The following is a 17,567-nucleotide window of genomic DNA, read 5'->3' as shown; positions in this document are numbered from 1 at the left end:
ATTAATTTAGTCTAACCCGGAAGTCTGCGACCCATTTCCCCCTCTATATTACTAAATTGAATTTATCCAGATCCGCAAAACGCACTTACAGCTTGAAATAAAGATAACACAACGCATTGTTTGTTCTAGAAAACCTATATGTAGTTTATTACATTATAACATTAAAGAACTATGAGAAACTTTTGATATTTGTTGGCATTTTTACAGGATAGGACAAAAGAAAACACCAAACCTGGGACAATAAAAGAATATATTCCTTTTGACAACAATGTAAACAATGAAATGCAGGCCCTATATGACATAACTTTGACATAAAGCAGCATATCTTTAGATAAAGCACAAAAATTAGGACACTTTGTTGGATGTTGTTTAAATATCCTCCTATATATGCAAAGTCAGATTACCAAATCTGAGGAAATCTGTCCATCAAGCTGCAGAAATATGAGGAACATCAATGTTTAAAAAAAAAAAAGCAATAAGTGTTCAACTAGTTCAACCTTTATTTAGGATTGAGTAAATATATGTCACTGTGTTTATTTTTTTTCTAATCTTTCAACAAATGAATATCAACAAAAGAGCAATGTGAAGCAGCTTATTCAGGAAGCAGACATAATGCAGCAAACTAAATGAGGAAAACTCCAGAGGGTTCAGATTACAGGGAATGTACTGATGTTTTAGCAAATGTGTTTTATGTAAAGTAATTTAATAAATAGTAAACTTTTAAAAAAGGCAGAAAAAACTGTGCTAAGAGTCATCTCTCTATGCGTTAAAGAGAATTGTTCAGTTCTTTCTGCTGTGGCTCTTAGTGTTCAACATTAAACATGAGAGAAAACTCAACTAAACACCTAATTTATGTTAATTGCACTTTTAAGAATCTAAGCACAACAGCATCCACATTAAAGTTCCTAAATATAGATATAAAACGTTCAAGTTTGTGTAAATTCTTGACATGAGATTCAGACGGTACCTGCTGGACCTGCAGAACGTCAGACGATGGTGCTGTAGTTCACTCAATTTTTTTATAATGAAGGATTAACACATAACTGTAGAAGTTTTTATAAAAGGCAAAAAGAATTAGACTGAAAAACATTCTTCCTTTTTGAACACATGCGCTGTAATTTGGCTGCAAAGACTGCAATTATAACCTCTGACCACAGAATGGAGCTCAACTACTAAAAAACTATCAAAAATACACTAAATGCATTCAATCTCAAGCTTTTTAGCAACATATCTAAAACAATTATAGAAATATTAGGAACATAAAGTTGTATTCTGTCAGGGGCAGAGTCCTTGAGTCACATTTTTTCTACGAAAGCATCGCAACAAAACAGCAAAAACAGACTAAAACTGGGCTATTTTTATGTTTTTGTAATATAATCTTTGAATAAATTAGAACATGGCTTCATTCGTTGATGAGGTTTGATATTTAATTAACAAACTACAATGATTTACAAAGACGTTTTAGTCAGATTCAGAACTGACAGAACAAAAGAGTAAAACATTTCAAATGCAGACAAATCTGCAGAAAGTATAAGATTTTTTTTTTTTAAACTACGTCATTATTGCACAACTACTGACTCCACTGCGTGCATGAACCACATTAGAACAACAACAGCATGTGCGTGTTACCATGACAGAGAGGTTAAATGAGTTGATTTTAAGAGTTTCCCTTCAATCCAACAGAATGCAGATAAATATGAATGTACGAGCAGGACGTGTTGGTCACTCAGACCTCTGCATGAGGTTAGTTCTGACCGGCAGCGTCGTGTCGATCCAGTGGTTCGGGTTTTCGATCATGGAGGTCCAAACGGCGACTTCCTCCTCTGTAGAATCCATCCAGCTGACGGCGGTGCCGTAACTCTGACCTGCCGGTAAAAAAAGCATCTGTTAGACATTTAAGGCGCCTGTTTGTCCTTAAACGTGTGCACATTTCCTTTCCAATAAAGGCCGCAGAGTTGGTAACGTTTTAACCCAACTATAGTGAGAATCCCTCTAAAAATATGAACATTTTTAGAGGAGTGAAGCTTCAGTTAAGGCCGACTGTGAACATGTCAAAGTGTCACTTCAATTAACCTCACATCTTCCTCCCCCTGAGAGTGAACACAGACAGAACTGCTTCTTTATCTGCGGTTCGATCTTTAGCTCTACCGTTGCCTTCTAAACCACGATAACGCCAAAACTGCTATCAGTATTGTGAATCAAGTTATCTGATTTGACCATCCTTTTCCTCATTTCCTTATATACAAATTTGCAAGCGAAGCACACACTGTAGCCCATCTTGTATTCTGTGCAGAACATTTAATCAGTGAGAAAAGACACGCATCACACGGAGTCACCAGTGAAGTCTTGCTCTAATGACACGACCATCTGAAACACGTGAAATGCCAGCAGCTCAACACAGGGGAGGAAGCCTCTTGACTTCCTCCCCAGTGATCAGGGCCAGTATGGTGACAGGAAATACTAAGTCTTGAACACAACTGCAGAGGAAACATACAACATTTATGCTGATGATGGGGCAGATTACAGCCTCTTTTAAGTCCCATTCCTGAACACAGAACAGGCTGCTCTCCTGCTAAAGTTTCTAAACTACTTTTAGCTGTTAGTGCATTGTTCACTACCTCACTCTTGTTAAAAACACCACAGAAAACAACCCAAAATTTTAAGTAAACATCTTGCGTAATCTGCTAGTAAGTGTTGAAAATGACTCAGCTGCTACCACACCAAATATTAGCTCAGTATCTATAAAGTTACTGAGCTGACTAATGTTGATTAGCTGTGGCAGCCATCTTGAATCAGGTGGACTCCAAAGGTTAATCAGTTGCAGTTGCAGTTCCTGAGAGTTTCCTGAGATATTTTGCTAACAGACAGACAGACAGGGATGACTCCAGTCGTAGAAGGTACATGTTGGAGATGACGCTCAGCTACTACTACACTAGATTGTACCTCAGTGTTTATAAATCTGAGCTATAGCTGTTTTTGTGTCAGACGAACACACTCACACACACATGGCAGCAGGTAAAGTGAAGTCCTAACCTTTGCAACTTTTTCTCCTCTGTAAGGAGGAGAATAAGCAGCTGTTCTTTTTTTTGCCTGCACACCTGACTCAGATCGTTAAAAGGTCCCGAACAGAAGCCCCTCACCGGTTCCGCAGCTCAGACGTATCCCTCCCAGGGTGTGCGTCTTCAGCCCCTCGCGCTGCCAGACTGTGAGCTCGGCGCAGGCCTCCTTCAGGTCGCTGGTGTGGAAGCCATCGTAGACCATGGTGTGGTTGTATGTGGGACTGACGGAGCGCTTCACCACCTGCGTCTTCTGACCACTCTGCCGACTAGCATCTGGGAGAATGTAGCTTGAGGGAGGACGGAATAAAACAATGACAAGAGTTGAACTGAGACATATAATTATTCATGTTTTCTTGTCTCTTGTGTGGCCTGAATCTCCCATTTTCAACCAGATAAAGAGAATTGTTAAAGTGTTACTCTGAAACAATATTGTACTGTTATTTAGGGCAGATATTTCCTGCATTATATATAATGTTTTAGCTACGGTAATACATCTGTCGTCTTAAATAGGTGCATTTAAGAGGCAGAAAACTCCCTCTGCCGCCTACAAAAGACGGTTCGGTCTTTACAGCTTCAAAGGTTAGATCGTCTCGTTTATTACTTTGAATGTTTCATCAAAACGCTGCTGTCAGGTTTCCTAATTAAGCAAGTCGAATGTTCCAAAGCTTTACAAGGGTGCAAACACTGGAGAGGTCTTTTTTATTACTTGTTTCTTGTTTTAAATTGGTGCAAGAATAGGCAAAGTGTAAAAACTGAATCAATATCAATAACAAAAAAACAGAAGGCATTTTATTCTGTGGCTCTAGATGTTTTTTAAACATTTCTTCAACTAAAAAAAAGCCTTTTTGGGTTGAAAAGCTGTCTATACAACATCTGAACTGTCTTCTTTCTGATGATAACACTGATGTTTTAATACTGGCAACAGAAAAACAAAGATCACTAATCAGCCTTTAGTCAGCATTGAAACCCTGATTGGTGCTTTTCTAACACTTTTACATAATTTACAGGTGAGTTGAGCTCTATACATATTTTCAGCTGTTTGTTTGGTATAAAAATCTATTTATAAAAAGGACTACACTGCTCAGGATAAATTAGACCGAAGGTATTCAGGTCAAAATAAAGGTTATGATTATACTCAATGTTGAAATCACATTTGCTGCTCACTGGGAGCTTACCTTTTTAAAAATCAAAATAACAACCTTAATGATGGTCTAAACATGATTGATTTAAAGACACGTGCAAAGAACTTTAATAAACATGCGATACAAGGTTCGACAAATGTTTGAAGGTATAAAAAATGTGTCGAAGAGCAGGCGAACCTTCTGACAAAGGAGTCTACGGCGCCTCCTTTGTTGGACAGGAGACCCTGAGCCTCCCGAAGCCAGATGTGAAGCTCTCCTGTCAGAGGCAGACCACCACCTTGGACACACAAACATACACACATTGGTATGCAAAAACCTCCACGCCAGATCTACGTGGCTTACGTAAATACGACACTGTTGCTCACCCTCAAATCCATCAGGAACAAATTTAATAGAAAACGTGACGCTGCCTCGACAGCTAAGAGAGTCTGGACACAGATGAACCTGCGTGAACAATCAGAAGAGACGCTGAGAGTTAAAGAGGCAGCCGCGTGGACGCTGGGACAGCTTGAGGTTACGTAAAACCCTGTTTGAAATTCACAGCATGTCTTCCTCTCCCTTCAGCTCACCCATAGAAAAAGACGCTACGTCCGCCCCCCTCTCCTTTATTATCTGCCTCCAACAAAGCTTCCAAAACTCAGACGCTGAACGAATGTAGCTGCAGGCACCACATCTTTGGTTGTGGTTAATTACTCCTCTGGGAGCGCCGGTGCTAATTCATATTAGTGTATGAGAGTTTATTTGCATGCAGCTCATTGGAGTCAGGTCCTCCCTACCCGCGGCTGCAGATCCTGCCACAGCGGCTGTGTGCAAGTCCAGTCCCAGAGTCCCAGAGCCACCTCCACCTCCCCCAGGAAGACGTTCCTCCCCAGGGCCTCGGCGTGCCACACAGAGAGATTCAAAGTCCGACTGCGCAGCTCCCCGATGCGCACCTTGTACTGAAAACAGAATTAAACAGTTAGCAGGAGGACGTGCAGGACGAAGCTTTGAGGAGTCAGATTTTTTTTTTTTTTTGCATGTTGGTTTGTTTTTAATGCTGAAAGACAAGGAGCTCTGATTGTTGCCCCTTTATATAAACAAGACAGCGCCTCACTCTGAGCGTCTGATCATAAACTGGGTTTAGTGTCTTCTTCTTCACTGATGTCTTCTTCTTACTGTGATTCGACTTGTCTGGCAAGAGATAGGATTTGACATATCTGTGGGGAAAAATACACACGTAGAATCGTATTGATTTGGTGTGCAGCACTGCTGGTTTCACACACATCCACATATAAACACTTACGGGTCGGAGCGGTTCTTGCGCGCAGAGGCGATGTCCTCGCAGCGATACACTTTCACTTGGAGCTCCTCCTTGTCAGTGTTGTAAACCAATGAGTATTGGATGCGGCCCCTCACCTCCACCACTCCGAAGTCCCCCAAGCTGAACAGGCTCATCATGCTACCGCCGAGCTGTAACACACACACACAGAACAAAGATGAGCTCCTGCGTCACAGTCCCGAGCTGAGTCATCTCGCGTCGCCAGACAGACAATTCATCAAGTGCGCGTGTGTTTGTGCACCGTGTGGCTCGAACGAAGGCTGCCGGTGGAGCTGCTGGTTTTCAGGAGCGCTGGATCTGGTTCTGTCAGCCTGCTGCTGAAAGAGTCCGAGTCCCCGTTGTGACCGATGATCAAGTCGTCCTAAATACACCCACAGACGGACTCAGTTCTTCCACACAGCGTCGCATTTACACGTAATGCATCTGCTGAGTCACTGACAAGTCTGAACAGATAGCCTGCGTTTGTCTACAGTGGGGCTTCTGGTGTTATCAGCAGTAAGTATCTTCCCTGCAGCAGACGGCAGCCAGACTCCTCTCAGTTTTGGGGAAAAAGATAAACGTTTTCACTGGATAGTTGAGCTAACAGCTAGTCGGAGTGGAGCCAAGACCATTTCTGCAAATAAAATAACTTTTTAAAAAATTCATACCCGTTAAAGCAAAGTTATTTTGTAAACCTTTAGACCAGAGTCACTTTTACATTAGATGGTTGTTTACATAGAAGTTTAAGGTCATTTACGCTGATGACTGTTTTGTTCTGTAGTCTGATAAGAGTCGATGTGAATAAAAAATAATAATCAAGCAAAACGTGTTCATGCAAAAGTGATGATTATTGGTGCAAGCAAAAGCTACTCTGCCTGGTTTTACCTAATGTGTTTCATTTTCACATGGATTATTACTGTTAACAAACTAACATGGCCTTCAGTATAAATAACCATAGACTTCTATGTGAGGAACCGTCTAAAGCAGGGTGGGCAATCCTGGTCCTCGAGGGCCACCATCCTGCATGTTTTCCTTGTTTCTCTGCTCCAACACACCTGATTTGAATCAATGGGTGATTAACAGGCTTCTGCAGAACATGAAGAGGTGATTTAACCACTGAATCAGGTGTGTTGGAGCAGGGAAACAAGGAAAACATGCAGGATAATGGCCCTCCAGGACCAGGATTGGAGACCCCTGGTCTAAAGCAAAACTGATAGCAATGTAGAGGTTTTAACTTTTTAGGATTAAAGTTGCTTTAAGTCGGCAGCAATTCACTCTACTCTTGGACCCGCTCACACTAGTCATCAGTATCCTGTCAAAACGTTTATCTTTGGTCCCCAAACTGAGAGGACTCTGGCTGCTGCAGGTAAGACACTGACCGCTCAAAACATCTCCACAGAACCCCACCTAAAAAGATTTTCTATATTTTTTAAGAGCCTGTTATTTTCCGTACACTGATTCAGATGAAGCTACTATAAAACCGTTGTTTTGTGTCAGTCTACACCCAATAATCCATAACCACTAAAATCTGTGTTAGAAATGTGTTGTATTTTCTAAACTGCGTTCAGTCGTTTGAATATCAAAAAGATTTTCTGCTGGAGCGCAAATCTAGGAAAACCTGCCACCATTATCTATACAAAAGTATCTACAACATGAAAAATTTCACAGAAATGTATTAAATCTCAACTCTTCAGGCCTAATGTACCAATATCAGTCCTTAAATATTCCAAAAGTTGAAGTTTTCTCATCTACTCATACTTTTACATGATGTCAAATATTGACTCAGTGTCAGTGGATGGCAGCCGGACTTCAGGCTGTGTGAACAGTGCTTTAGTCACGATAATCTGTCACTGTGGGTGTGTGTGACTGCAATCACCTCAGGCTCTTCTGCGTAGCCATTACTTCTGCTTTTGCATTCTGTGAGCCACATAATAAGGGGATAACGTTACTCAGAGGTCTCTGGTGATGTGCCGAGGCTGACGGCAATTTTTTTTTTTTTTTTCATACCTCTGAACGCAGAAGAATCGTTTCTATGCTGGGGACCCTGAAATGGATTTATTTGGTATTAAATTTACAGAGAGATGGTTTTCGATGGTTATAGAGAATCAAATAGATTATACACACACACACACCTGCTCTACAGGATTCCTTCCACTGGCTGTGGCTTCAGGTTTCAGACTTTCCCGACACCTGGGGAAACAAATCAGAGATGAGAAATGCTTATTGTGTAAATGTAACAAAGAGCTTTCAGCCTGACCTCAACTAACCCTCCGCTCTCCTTTTCTCTCCTGTCCTGCAGTCGTCTCTCCTCCTCAGGAGACACGTTTCTCAAGGAAGTTTCCTCCTCTCCCTCTCCGCTGAACAGTTCATTCAGGTGCACATCTGTTACCATGGCAACAAGAGGAGAAGAGCGTAGATCTCCCAGCAAAAACAGGAAAGAAAAAAAAAAAAAAACTGAAATAACTCAAACTCACCTCTGCTTTTCGTCTTCCTGTGGCGCAGACTGGCTTGGATGAGGCTGCAGCCAGATGTCCACTTGTGATGGCGTTTGCTGCAGACCTGACTGAACCACTCTCCTGACAGGAGGCACAGACGCAACGGGTCCGGTTCTGTCCGCTCCAGGATCCTGCAGCATCGAAGGAGGGCCGAGATAAAAAAAAAAAAAAAAAAAGCGTCACATGCTCCTTCCTTGATGAAAACAGATGATGTCAGAAACACTTACTGTTGTCACTTCTTACATGGAAATTTAGTCAAGTCCTACAGAGATCGAACCATTCTGCAGAAAATAAACTCCACGCTACTTCATATTGCAGTTTCTCAGTAAAACCATAAACACCTGCTTCTAAGACATCAAGGTTTGAACATCTGTAGGTTTTGGTCCAATAATAATAGAAGTCATTTGAAGAGACCGCTTTTACATCAAACTAAATGAAAAGTCCAAAAACAAATCTGTAATCACTGTCATTTCTTTAATAAGAAATCAGAAATAAGTTATAACGGTCCAGTTTTACCATCTCAGATCTAAGCAGCTCCAGTTTTCCTTTAGTCTGAGTGTTTCTGACTTAAAACAGTTAACTGTATAAAACACTTGGGTTCATAAAACCAAATGAAACAGCTGGTTAGTGAGGAAAGAGAACTCACTAATCCATTTCTGCTGATACAGAAACTCTTCTGTAGTTGGAAATTTGTTAAACAGTTGGCTTAAATCTGAAAAATAATCCCAAACAAACCGACTTTAATGATCCTGTAGTCGGGATGGATCCAGTTTTTAAAAACTTTCTAAGCTTCAAACAACAAATAAGACGCACCCAGAAGAATATGAACCTCAAATTTAGACTGATGGCAGCACGATGCTCTTCATGAATAAAAATGATAATTTAATTTCTTCAGCAAAGTTAGAAATATTTCTATAATAAAAGCCATAACAAAGATGCTGAGGTATGTAAACAACCCAACTCTTGCATGAAACATTTTATTTTAATTATCTACTAGCCGTTAGTTCAATGAACAGGTGAGGCGTGTTCCCTGGAAAGAATAAATAGTCACCTCTGCCTGACCTTATACGTCCTTCATCACGGTGACGCAGGTCCAGGTCCCGCTGCAGGACCTGCAGGATGGAGGACTGCTCCTCCTCCGTCAGGTGGCTCAGGTCAGGAAACGAGTCGACCCGCTCGCCTGCCATCCCTGCAGGAGGGAGACGAACGTTATCCTTAAACAAACAAAAACTGCCTGTTATGTATTACGCCCAATCCTGCTTGGCTTTTAAATGTGATTGTTCAGGAAATTAAAAAAAAAACTAAAACATTTTAACACTGAAACTCTGTGACGCTTTATCTGCAAGGATCTGTTAGAATATTTAAGGTTTTGCATAGTTCACTGGGAACATTTTGACAGCAAAAAGTCCTTTAGTGTGGAGGACTAAAAGCTTTCCTGAGAAACAATTCTTCAAGGTAGACACAGCAAAAAATTAAACTAAACTAGCTAATGAAAAACATTTCAAATCACTCCAAAAACAGATAAAACTCCAACACAATGTCAAACAATCAAAGATTTTGCTACAAAAAGACCACAAAGAGAAGACATGAAACATGAAATGGCTCGGATTTGATGGCAGAGAACCAGGGTGAGACGCAGAACATCATTCAGGACACGGAAAAAAGCACAAACAGAAGTGAAACCAAAGAAACAAAACAAAATATCTGCATGTATTGAGGTGAATGAAATGTGGAAACTGGCTACAATCCAGGCTGGTTTGTTGTTTTGATGCTACATATGGTGGCATCTAGCTAATTTATTATTATCTTTTTACTCAGACTAATAAAGTGAATGATATCACTGTCCTACTACATCTCTGATTTTTATTAGTAGCAAAGCAAAGCAGCCACAGTTATGCTTTTTCCTAAAGTGGCTTCAAATCACATACATCACTTTTAAGAAACATGAAACTAATCAACAAACACATCCTTTCGGTTCAGACGGTCTCCTGAAAATGTTGCACATTTTGTGCCAATAAGCCCTATTGTATATGTTTGCACTGAGGGGATTTTTCTACCACATATTGTTTCACTTTAATCGTTTAAAGAACCAAAGCGCCGCCTGTTCAGTGGAAGCAGGTAAATTAGACGTGCTATGATTTGTTATTATATTTAATTATGTAAATAATCTGCTGCTGGCTGACACAGTAGATGTCAGATAAGAGCTCAGGTTATGGAGCCGCTGCTCTCTCTCTTTGAAGCTGTGTGTCCTCCAGGTGGTGGTGGACATGAGTGGGCGAGGACTGACTTTCATCCCCTCCTGATCCAAACACTCCACTGCAAAATTGCCAAATAAAACTATAGATTTTAAAACATATAAATAAAAGCCTAATTTAGATGCTTTAAATGGCAGGGGTGATAGTGTGAAGGAGGGAAATGCTAAAAAGTGCTGGTCTGTCTGCACCACTTTGTGTTCTTGTGCCCACTGGCTCTGAAATTGGCGCATGCGCAGCAGGTGGCTTAGCGAATAAGTTCATCTGTTTTCACCAATCGAACGTCGCGCGAGAAGGAAGCTGTTTTTTTCTTCGCTAACTATTCCTGTCGCTTTGTTACAAATCAAACGTAGTTATTCTTTTTTTATTATTATTTTAACCCGAGGGGTAATTTTAATTCTTCACATTTCTGACGTGGTGACTTTTTTTTTTTTTTAAATCGCGAGAAAATGGAGTAAACAGACAAAAACAGCGCGTGAGAGGAAACACCTGTCGCCACTCTACAGTTAGACCTCCCCCCTCCTCCAAAAAGGAAAAAAAAGTGACAGAAATTGAGATAAAACACGGTGAAAGTGCGCGTTACCTTTCCTCGGCGGCCTGCAGCGGTCCTGAGTGAAAAGTTGTCCCGAGCGCGCGCGTGCGTGCGCGTGTGTGCCTGTGTGAGTGAACACACCCACTGAGACACACACGGACACAAACACTGTTCACGTGTGTGTAGAAGCCGGTTCCAAAGTGGCGGTCGGGCACCCCGCTGTGGGTCCTCGAACACTGAGCTGCGGTCCGGAATGTAAACTTTATAAACATTCCTCACATATGTCCACCCGAATTCATGCAAGGGATAATAAATGCCCTTGCTTTAATTTAGCATTAAATTCAGCATGGTCTCTGTTATAAAGGCGGGTGATAATGTTTTTGCCCGTCTATGTGTAATGTGTGTGTGTGTGTGTGTGTGTGTGTGTGTTAGCTTGTTTGTTATCAAAATATCTCACGAAGCCCTTGATGAATTTTAATGAAACTTTCAAGAGGTAATCATCGGAAGCACATCTACAACTGATTAACTTTTGGGGGTCTGCTCAACTCAAAATGGCCGCCACAGCTAGGCAACGTTAGTGAACACAACAATAGCTATAACTCTGCTAATTTTACAAATGTTAAGGTAAAATTTGGTGTCGTGGTTGCCAAGACTTGTCCCCAACTCATACTGTGAGGAAAAACTGATTGTGTAAGGTGTTTGTTTAAAATTGTGCCCTTAACTATTTGGAGTCGACTGTGTCTGTCTGTAAGCAAAATATCTCCTGAACCACTGGGCAGATTTTAATGAAACTTTCCGTAAATTATCAATGAATGAACATTTACAAGTGATTGACTTTTGAAGCCAATCCAACTCAAGATGGCCGCCGCAGCTAATAAACCGTAGCCAACACAAAAATGTACAGCACTCAGTCAGTTTTACAGATTCTGAGCTAAAATTTTGTGTGGTAGTAGCTGAGAGTCGTCACCAACACATACTCTAAGTGCTAGCACATCGCACAACACCTCAGGATGCTGCGTGACATTGTATATAACCGTGTAATTTCTCAACATAAGATTATCTCGCTTTAAAACTCTGGCATGAAAGTTGGCGGGCGATATGCATTCCAGTATGAAACGCTTGGCCTTAAGTTGTTGCTCTTTGGTTAGAAGTTGAAAAGTTGTGTAACCCATGCGATGTGACACAAACACGGATGTTTTCCCAAACGGCAGGTGGAGGTGGGACGAAACTTTCCTCCTCGTAGTTGTCCACACCTGTTAAACACACACAAAGTTTGCATACACATACACGCACACGCACATTAACCAAACTCCACTTTGTGTGTGCTGGACTTCCCCTTTTCACACAGTGGGAATGTGTTTGTGTGACTGACAGAGGGAGGGCAAATTCAGAGTGAAAAGGGGGACTGTGTTCTGTCCCGTCCCTTTGTCAACAGACTTGGACAGCAGCCACGGTCTGCTCAGTGTGGGTTTGTTTGAGCCTTCAGGTCCTGGCACCGCCCCTGCGCTGACACCCCACCACCACCAGCAGCCAGCAGCCAGCAGCCTGTGCTGCTCGCTGGCACCGACGCTCAGGTAAATAAAGACACCGTGATTCTTATCAGGGAGGTTCTGGCCGTCAGACTGCGGATCACTCCCACGACTGCCATGAGCAAACACAAACACACAGGAGAACAGAAACACGACACGCAGCAAGAGCTTCCCACTTTGAGTTTATTCAAACGGGTTTATAGGATCACAGACAAAACCATTAACACAATCAGCGTTAAAACAAATACACTGAAACTCTTAATAAAGCTAATATTCATATATCATAAAAGCCAACAATCAAACCTGAATACATGTCATAAAAAGCAGAAACAGAGACCTTTGCTTGTTCTAATAATTCTGCATAAATATGATTCAAATCAAACACGCAATCGATGCAAGTGGATGAACGAAATCCAAACACAAACCGATTAGAGAAATATGTTCCACTCAGTCCATTTACTGTTGAAACAAATAAACATGAACCTAAAAGATGAGCTTTAAAAACAGGAGCATTTTTTAAAAGAGAAAAGTGGAAAATGTTTACAACAAATGTTAGCATAAACAAATGACTTCCCTAAGGGTTTTAATAATAAGAATAATGACAGATTTGTTGATCCAAATCAAACAGGAAAATATTTGATCCCTTTTAAATCCACCAATCAGAACATGTCCCAATGTGAGGAAATTCAAAATTCTCACTCAGTGTAATAGTAGTGAAGAAATAAAATGCTAAAGGTTTCACAAAAATCTACACCGAGCACCAGTGGACGGCATGTGAATATTTAAATGTTTTTTTTTGTTTTAGCAGAGTGAAACAAAGATCTCCAAATGCACGTGAGCACGTGGGTTTGAAATATTTGTCGCTCATATGTAACTCTTTCCTGCAGCTGCTCTGCAGCTTTACAGCATACAAACTGGTGAGGATGTCAAGCTTCCTGTAAAAGGATTGAACTGAAATTACTAATATAGTTACATGCATTTTTTATTATTATTTTAGAAGGATGCCCCCTTAAGAGCACAGGGGTTCCAAACCAAATAAGACAGGGGCTCCAAAAAAGCAAATGCAGAAAAAGAGGCCTTCTAGTTGTCATTACTGGATGAGTCACCGCTCTGCTGTCCTCCGTCCGGTCTGATCGTCCTCGACACGTCTCGTCCTCACTGAGGCTGCTCTCTGCGCAGAGACAGAACAAACCGTATATATCGACTGGTTCGTCATCAGACTCGATCTAGGCTGGAAGTGCTGAAGGTGAGCGTCGTTTGCACAGAAGGCTGTGAATCATTTCCGCCACCAGAGGCTGCTGCCGCATCCAGTAGCAGCAGACATGAGAGAGAGAGAGAGAGAGAGAGAGAGAGAGAGAGAGAGAGAGAGAGAGAGAGCCTCTGCTCCCTCTTACACCTGCGTGCCTGAGGAGTAAAACTCACATGGGGTCGTAGCTGCTCTGCTCTTTGGATTTGACAAAACGCATGGCAAAGAAGCCGCCCGCCTGCACACACAGCACGAGGATGATGCCGCCTATGAAGCTGGACATGTCGAACTTGGCCTGGGAGAAGTTGGGGGAAGATTTCTCCCCACCTTGAAAAGATCAGAGTCCCATTACATAAAACCCATGAGTCAGATGTAAAAGAAAACACTGCTCTGCAGGTCATTTACTGTTGAAAGTAACCGATCGAAGAACATTTTTGATGAGTTGTTTTAATGAAAACAGTAAAGGTTTGACGTAAAAGAGGAAGTAGGGGAGGGGGTGTAGATGCTGAGGCATGGCTGATCCAATTTACCTGAGTCACCTTCGCTTCCGCCAGCAGCAACAGTCTCTACAGCTGGGAGTTGGAGGAAATGCACAGTGGGGTTACTGAGGTGGCTCAGAGACACTCAGGGTCCTTCTTTCTGTGTTGTGTCGTACCTGTGCACAGTTCTGACACCCTGGTCCAGCTGCAGTTCTTTCTGCTGTCTGCGGAATCACCCTGATCAACCACACACGCCCCGGTATCATTACCTGATGCAAAGACAAGGCATTCAGTGCGTGTGTGTGTGAATGTGTGTTTGTGTGTGTTCCTGACATGCTAAATAATTCAGTCATCTTGTACAAATGAGGAGAGCTACTGTTACAGCAGCTGTGATGATTAGATTACTATCTGAGGGCAGGGGAGTGTGTTTGAGTGTGTGTGTGTGTGTGTGTGTGTGTGTGTGTGTGTGTGTGTGTGCGTGCTACCATTTGGACAAAGCCTCCAGACGCAGCCTGTCAGGTTCAGCATGGATTCACCGACACACAGGTCACATGACTCAGCCTGAGAACAATCTGTTCGGAGGATGAAATTGGCAGTTCCATCAGCAGTGTCAATCAACCCAAACTGTTGGGTCGATGCATAAATATGCTCCCACTGAAATATTTATAACTGCTTTTTTTGGGTTTTTTTTTTTTTTATCTGGTCTGAGTAAAATCAGGAAAAGCCAAAACTGTAATAATGCCAGCTTCTTGTTAAAAAGCTCATAGGACATAGAGTAAAACGGGTCATCTGCACAGGAAAGGAACAAAGGAAGATATGGTTTAGGATATGGTGAAACAAGAAGAGAAGAAAACATCTGAAGGCAAGGACAGAAAAGTATGAAGGAAATAAATGCGAGACGGGAGCACATTAATACCTGGTTGTGAGGGTTGTGAGTGCACAAATGGAACCCCGGCTAGAAGCAGCAAAGACCAGCAGAGGACCCTCAGCACCGAGTGTTGCATCCTGACAGCCTGCAACTCACACCTTGAAACTTCAGGAAAGTCAGTCAAAATGAGCAGAAACAAGGTCTGAAATCTAAAACATATATATATAATCTCCAGTTAGTCCTTAAAAAGAGAGTCAAAAAAAAGTTTCCAGTGGAGCTATGGTTCCCCAGCGAGGACACTGAGGGAAAGAGACCAGCAGACCTGTGTAACATGAAGACCAAAAAAAACTTGGTTCCCTGGCAACCGAGTGGCCCACCTCAACCCCGGTGAAACACACACCCGTCTGAACGACTGACACCTGCTTACCTCAGCGGGCAGCGCACAAAGACAAACACCCGCATTCACTTCAAACAGAAGGGCTGGGAACAAATCATGATTCCCTTCCACAGCATCCATCCTGGGGTTAAACTGGATGTTTGCTTCAGAACTATATGTGGACTATCAACATCTGCACGTTTAACGGTGTTCAAGTATCTGCTGCAACTGAAAACAAGTCCTAAAGTCATGGTTTTGAAATCTAATAAAAGGTGACATCATTCCAAGCTTCAGACTGGCCTCCAGTTTCTGTGAAATGCAGCAACATTAGCTGCTGTTACGAAGGTTCAAACCTTTCGAAGTGGGGTTCTGTGAAAAGCTTATGTATATTTAATATCTTACCTGCCGTAGACAGCTCTTGAGTTAGTACGAGTGGGGCCAAAGCAGATCCAGTCTCCAAAATTTCATAGCAGTTCGAGCAAACAGACTTTAATAAACTTTTAAATTGCAGTCAGTTGGATTATCTGACAGAAATATGATGCTGCTGCTGGTTGTGCTTTTAGGTGCTTTAAATCTTTCCTTCCACAGTCCCTGTCATATGTTTGAGAATAAAAACAGAATTATAAATCCAGTTTAACTTTGTTTTCTTACTATAAGAGGGTTTAATTTTGCCTCTAACATCGTCTTGAATGTTTCTGTTAATCTAAAGTAACAGGCAGCTGGAGGACACACAATGAAATAAGCATTTCATTATATATATTTTAGCAATCCATGTCTTTAAACTAATCATGTCTTTTCACATTTTCCTTTTTTGTTTGTATATTTTTTACCAGAATATTCTTCACTCCTTGGGGGCATCATTTGTTGTTTTTTTGTTTTGTTTTGTATCTAAGTAAATAAAATGTTTCTGCCCTCATTAACTGTGTAATTAGGTTCAACAGTGGAAAGTGCACAGAGATGTTTACCCTGCAAGCTTCCAGTTCCACAAATGAAATGTTAACTCTGTGCAGAACTGCGGATGAGTTGGGGTTTTGTTGTCTTTTTGCAGAAACATGCAAATGCACCAGGACAAAAAGTCCAAGTCCCCCGACCTTCTACATGTTGTTGAGTCATAGCCAAAGACCAGAACCAAAAAAAAAAAGCATCACGACCCACCCCGCTGCTCCGCTTCCTTCTCTAAATCTGTTTGGATGGGAATAAAAATCAGATTTCTCGCTGAATCAATGCCCCAACGCAGCAGACGTGTCGATAATTTTCTGTTATGTTCTGTTTCGTGAGTAAAGCTCCGGTGTTTCCGCATTGTGTTGCTGCTCGATAGCAGGCGACGTTTCTGAAGGTTACAAGCGTTGCGTTTCGCACGTCTCCTCTGCGGCGTGGGTGGTATTTAACCACCGGAAACGCGCCCATATAAGGCTCGAGCAGGACGAGGATCCTCCATCCCAGCTCATTGCCACGAGACGACGATCCACGCAGACGGCATCGCTGGACACCCTGCATCACCCACGCTCCCTGTGGAGCCAAGGGGGGGGATGCCACGAGATCCCCCCAAGCTGTGAAGCTGTCAGAGGACAAAAACACAGTTTTTTTGTCGTTGTTAGGTGCAGGAAAAGCTCTGACTTTCACAGTTTTTCATCACATGCAAAGGGTAAAATCCTCTCAGATTTTCAGTTTCCTTTATGGATCTTCAAGGACTAGCATTGCTTGAAGAAATGCACGTCTCTCATGTCTAAATTTAAACTAAGATCATCTTTGTAGTTGTAGCAGTTTTAGTCAAACCTCATGTCTGATACGTTAAAGCTTAAAGTATGTGTTGAGGATGACTTTCAGCTACTACCACACCAAATTTGAGCTCCATAGCTGTAAAACACACCGACTGATAGCTATCTTAGTGTTAGCCAAGGTCAGTTAGCTGTGGTGGCCATCTTGAACTGAGGTGACGCCAAACGTTAATTAGCTTTAGGTGTCCACCCAATGATTACTTTCTGGGAGTTTCATTAAAATCCGCCTCGTAGTTCATGAGATATTTTGCTAACAGACAAACATAGTCGACACCAAAAGTTTTAAGCGAATATACTGCGTAATATGTTGCGCTCAAAGCATGCGCTAGGGATGACTCTCAGCTGCTCCTACACCAATATTTAGTTCTTTATCTGTAAAAAGGGCTGAGTTACGGACATTTATGTTTTTTGATAAATCAGTAGGATGTGACGGCCATCTTGAATGGGGGTGACTCCAGAAGGTAGTCAGTTGTAGATGTGTACCCAGTGACTGCTAACTGAAAGTTTCATGAAA

The 17,567-nt window shown here is 41.9% G+C and overlaps 2 protein-coding genes across 4 annotated transcripts; both read right to left on the bottom strand.

The window, feature by feature from the left end:
• Positions 1 to 119: 119 nt before the first annotated feature.
• Positions 120 to 10,931, bottom strand: sytl1 (synaptotagmin-like 1). 3 transcript variants are annotated; one of them, XM_017424517.3, is made up of 15 exons: positions 10,829 to 10,930; positions 9,056 to 9,182; positions 7,973 to 8,124; positions 7,766 to 7,880; positions 7,631 to 7,688; positions 7,506 to 7,542; positions 7,375 to 7,415; positions 5,761 to 5,880; positions 5,484 to 5,650; positions 5,295 to 5,397; positions 4,978 to 5,139; positions 4,567 to 4,645; positions 4,379 to 4,478; positions 3,141 to 3,346; positions 120 to 1,865 (listed from the first exon to the last, which is right to left on the bottom strand). In XM_017424517.3, exons 2-15 carry the CDS (start codon positions 9,178 to 9,180, stop codon positions 1,723 to 1,725), a joined length of 1,608 nt encoding a protein of 535 aa, XP_017280006.1. In that variant the 5' UTR covers positions 9,181 to 9,182; positions 10,829 to 10,930; the 3' UTR covers positions 120 to 1,722. The 3 variants fall into 3 exon arrangements, with proteins under 3 accessions (XP_017280006.1, XP_017280014.1, XP_017280025.1); XM_017424525.3 differs by having other exon boundaries at positions 9,056 to 9,207; positions 10,829 to 10,898; XM_017424536.3 differs by lacking the exon at positions 5,761 to 5,880 and having other exon boundaries at positions 10,829 to 10,931.
• A 1,538-nt stretch (positions 10,932 to 12,469) lies between these two features.
• cd164l2 (CD164 sialomucin-like 2) lies at positions 12,470 to 15,632 on the bottom strand. Its single transcript, XM_017422419.3, has 6 exons — positions 14,948 to 15,632; positions 14,517 to 14,603; positions 14,208 to 14,300; positions 14,083 to 14,124; positions 13,729 to 13,879; positions 12,470 to 13,477 (listed from the first exon to the last, which is right to left on the bottom strand). Exons 1-6 carry the CDS (start codon positions 15,033 to 15,035, stop codon positions 13,462 to 13,464), a joined length of 477 nt encoding a protein of 158 aa, XP_017277908.1. The 5' UTR covers positions 15,036 to 15,632; the 3' UTR covers positions 12,470 to 13,461.
• Positions 15,633 to 17,567: the final 1,935 nt, after the last annotated feature.

This window comes from Kryptolebias marmoratus, linkage group LG5 (genome assembly GCF_001649575.2).
Source record: "Kryptolebias marmoratus isolate JLee-2015 linkage group LG5, ASM164957v2, whole genome shotgun sequence".
Taxonomy (NCBI): Eukaryota; Metazoa; Chordata; class Actinopteri; order Cyprinodontiformes; family Rivulidae; genus Kryptolebias; species Kryptolebias marmoratus.
The sequence above is the reverse complement of the archived record's forward strand: the minus strand, read 5'-3'. Positions and strand labels throughout refer to the sequence as shown.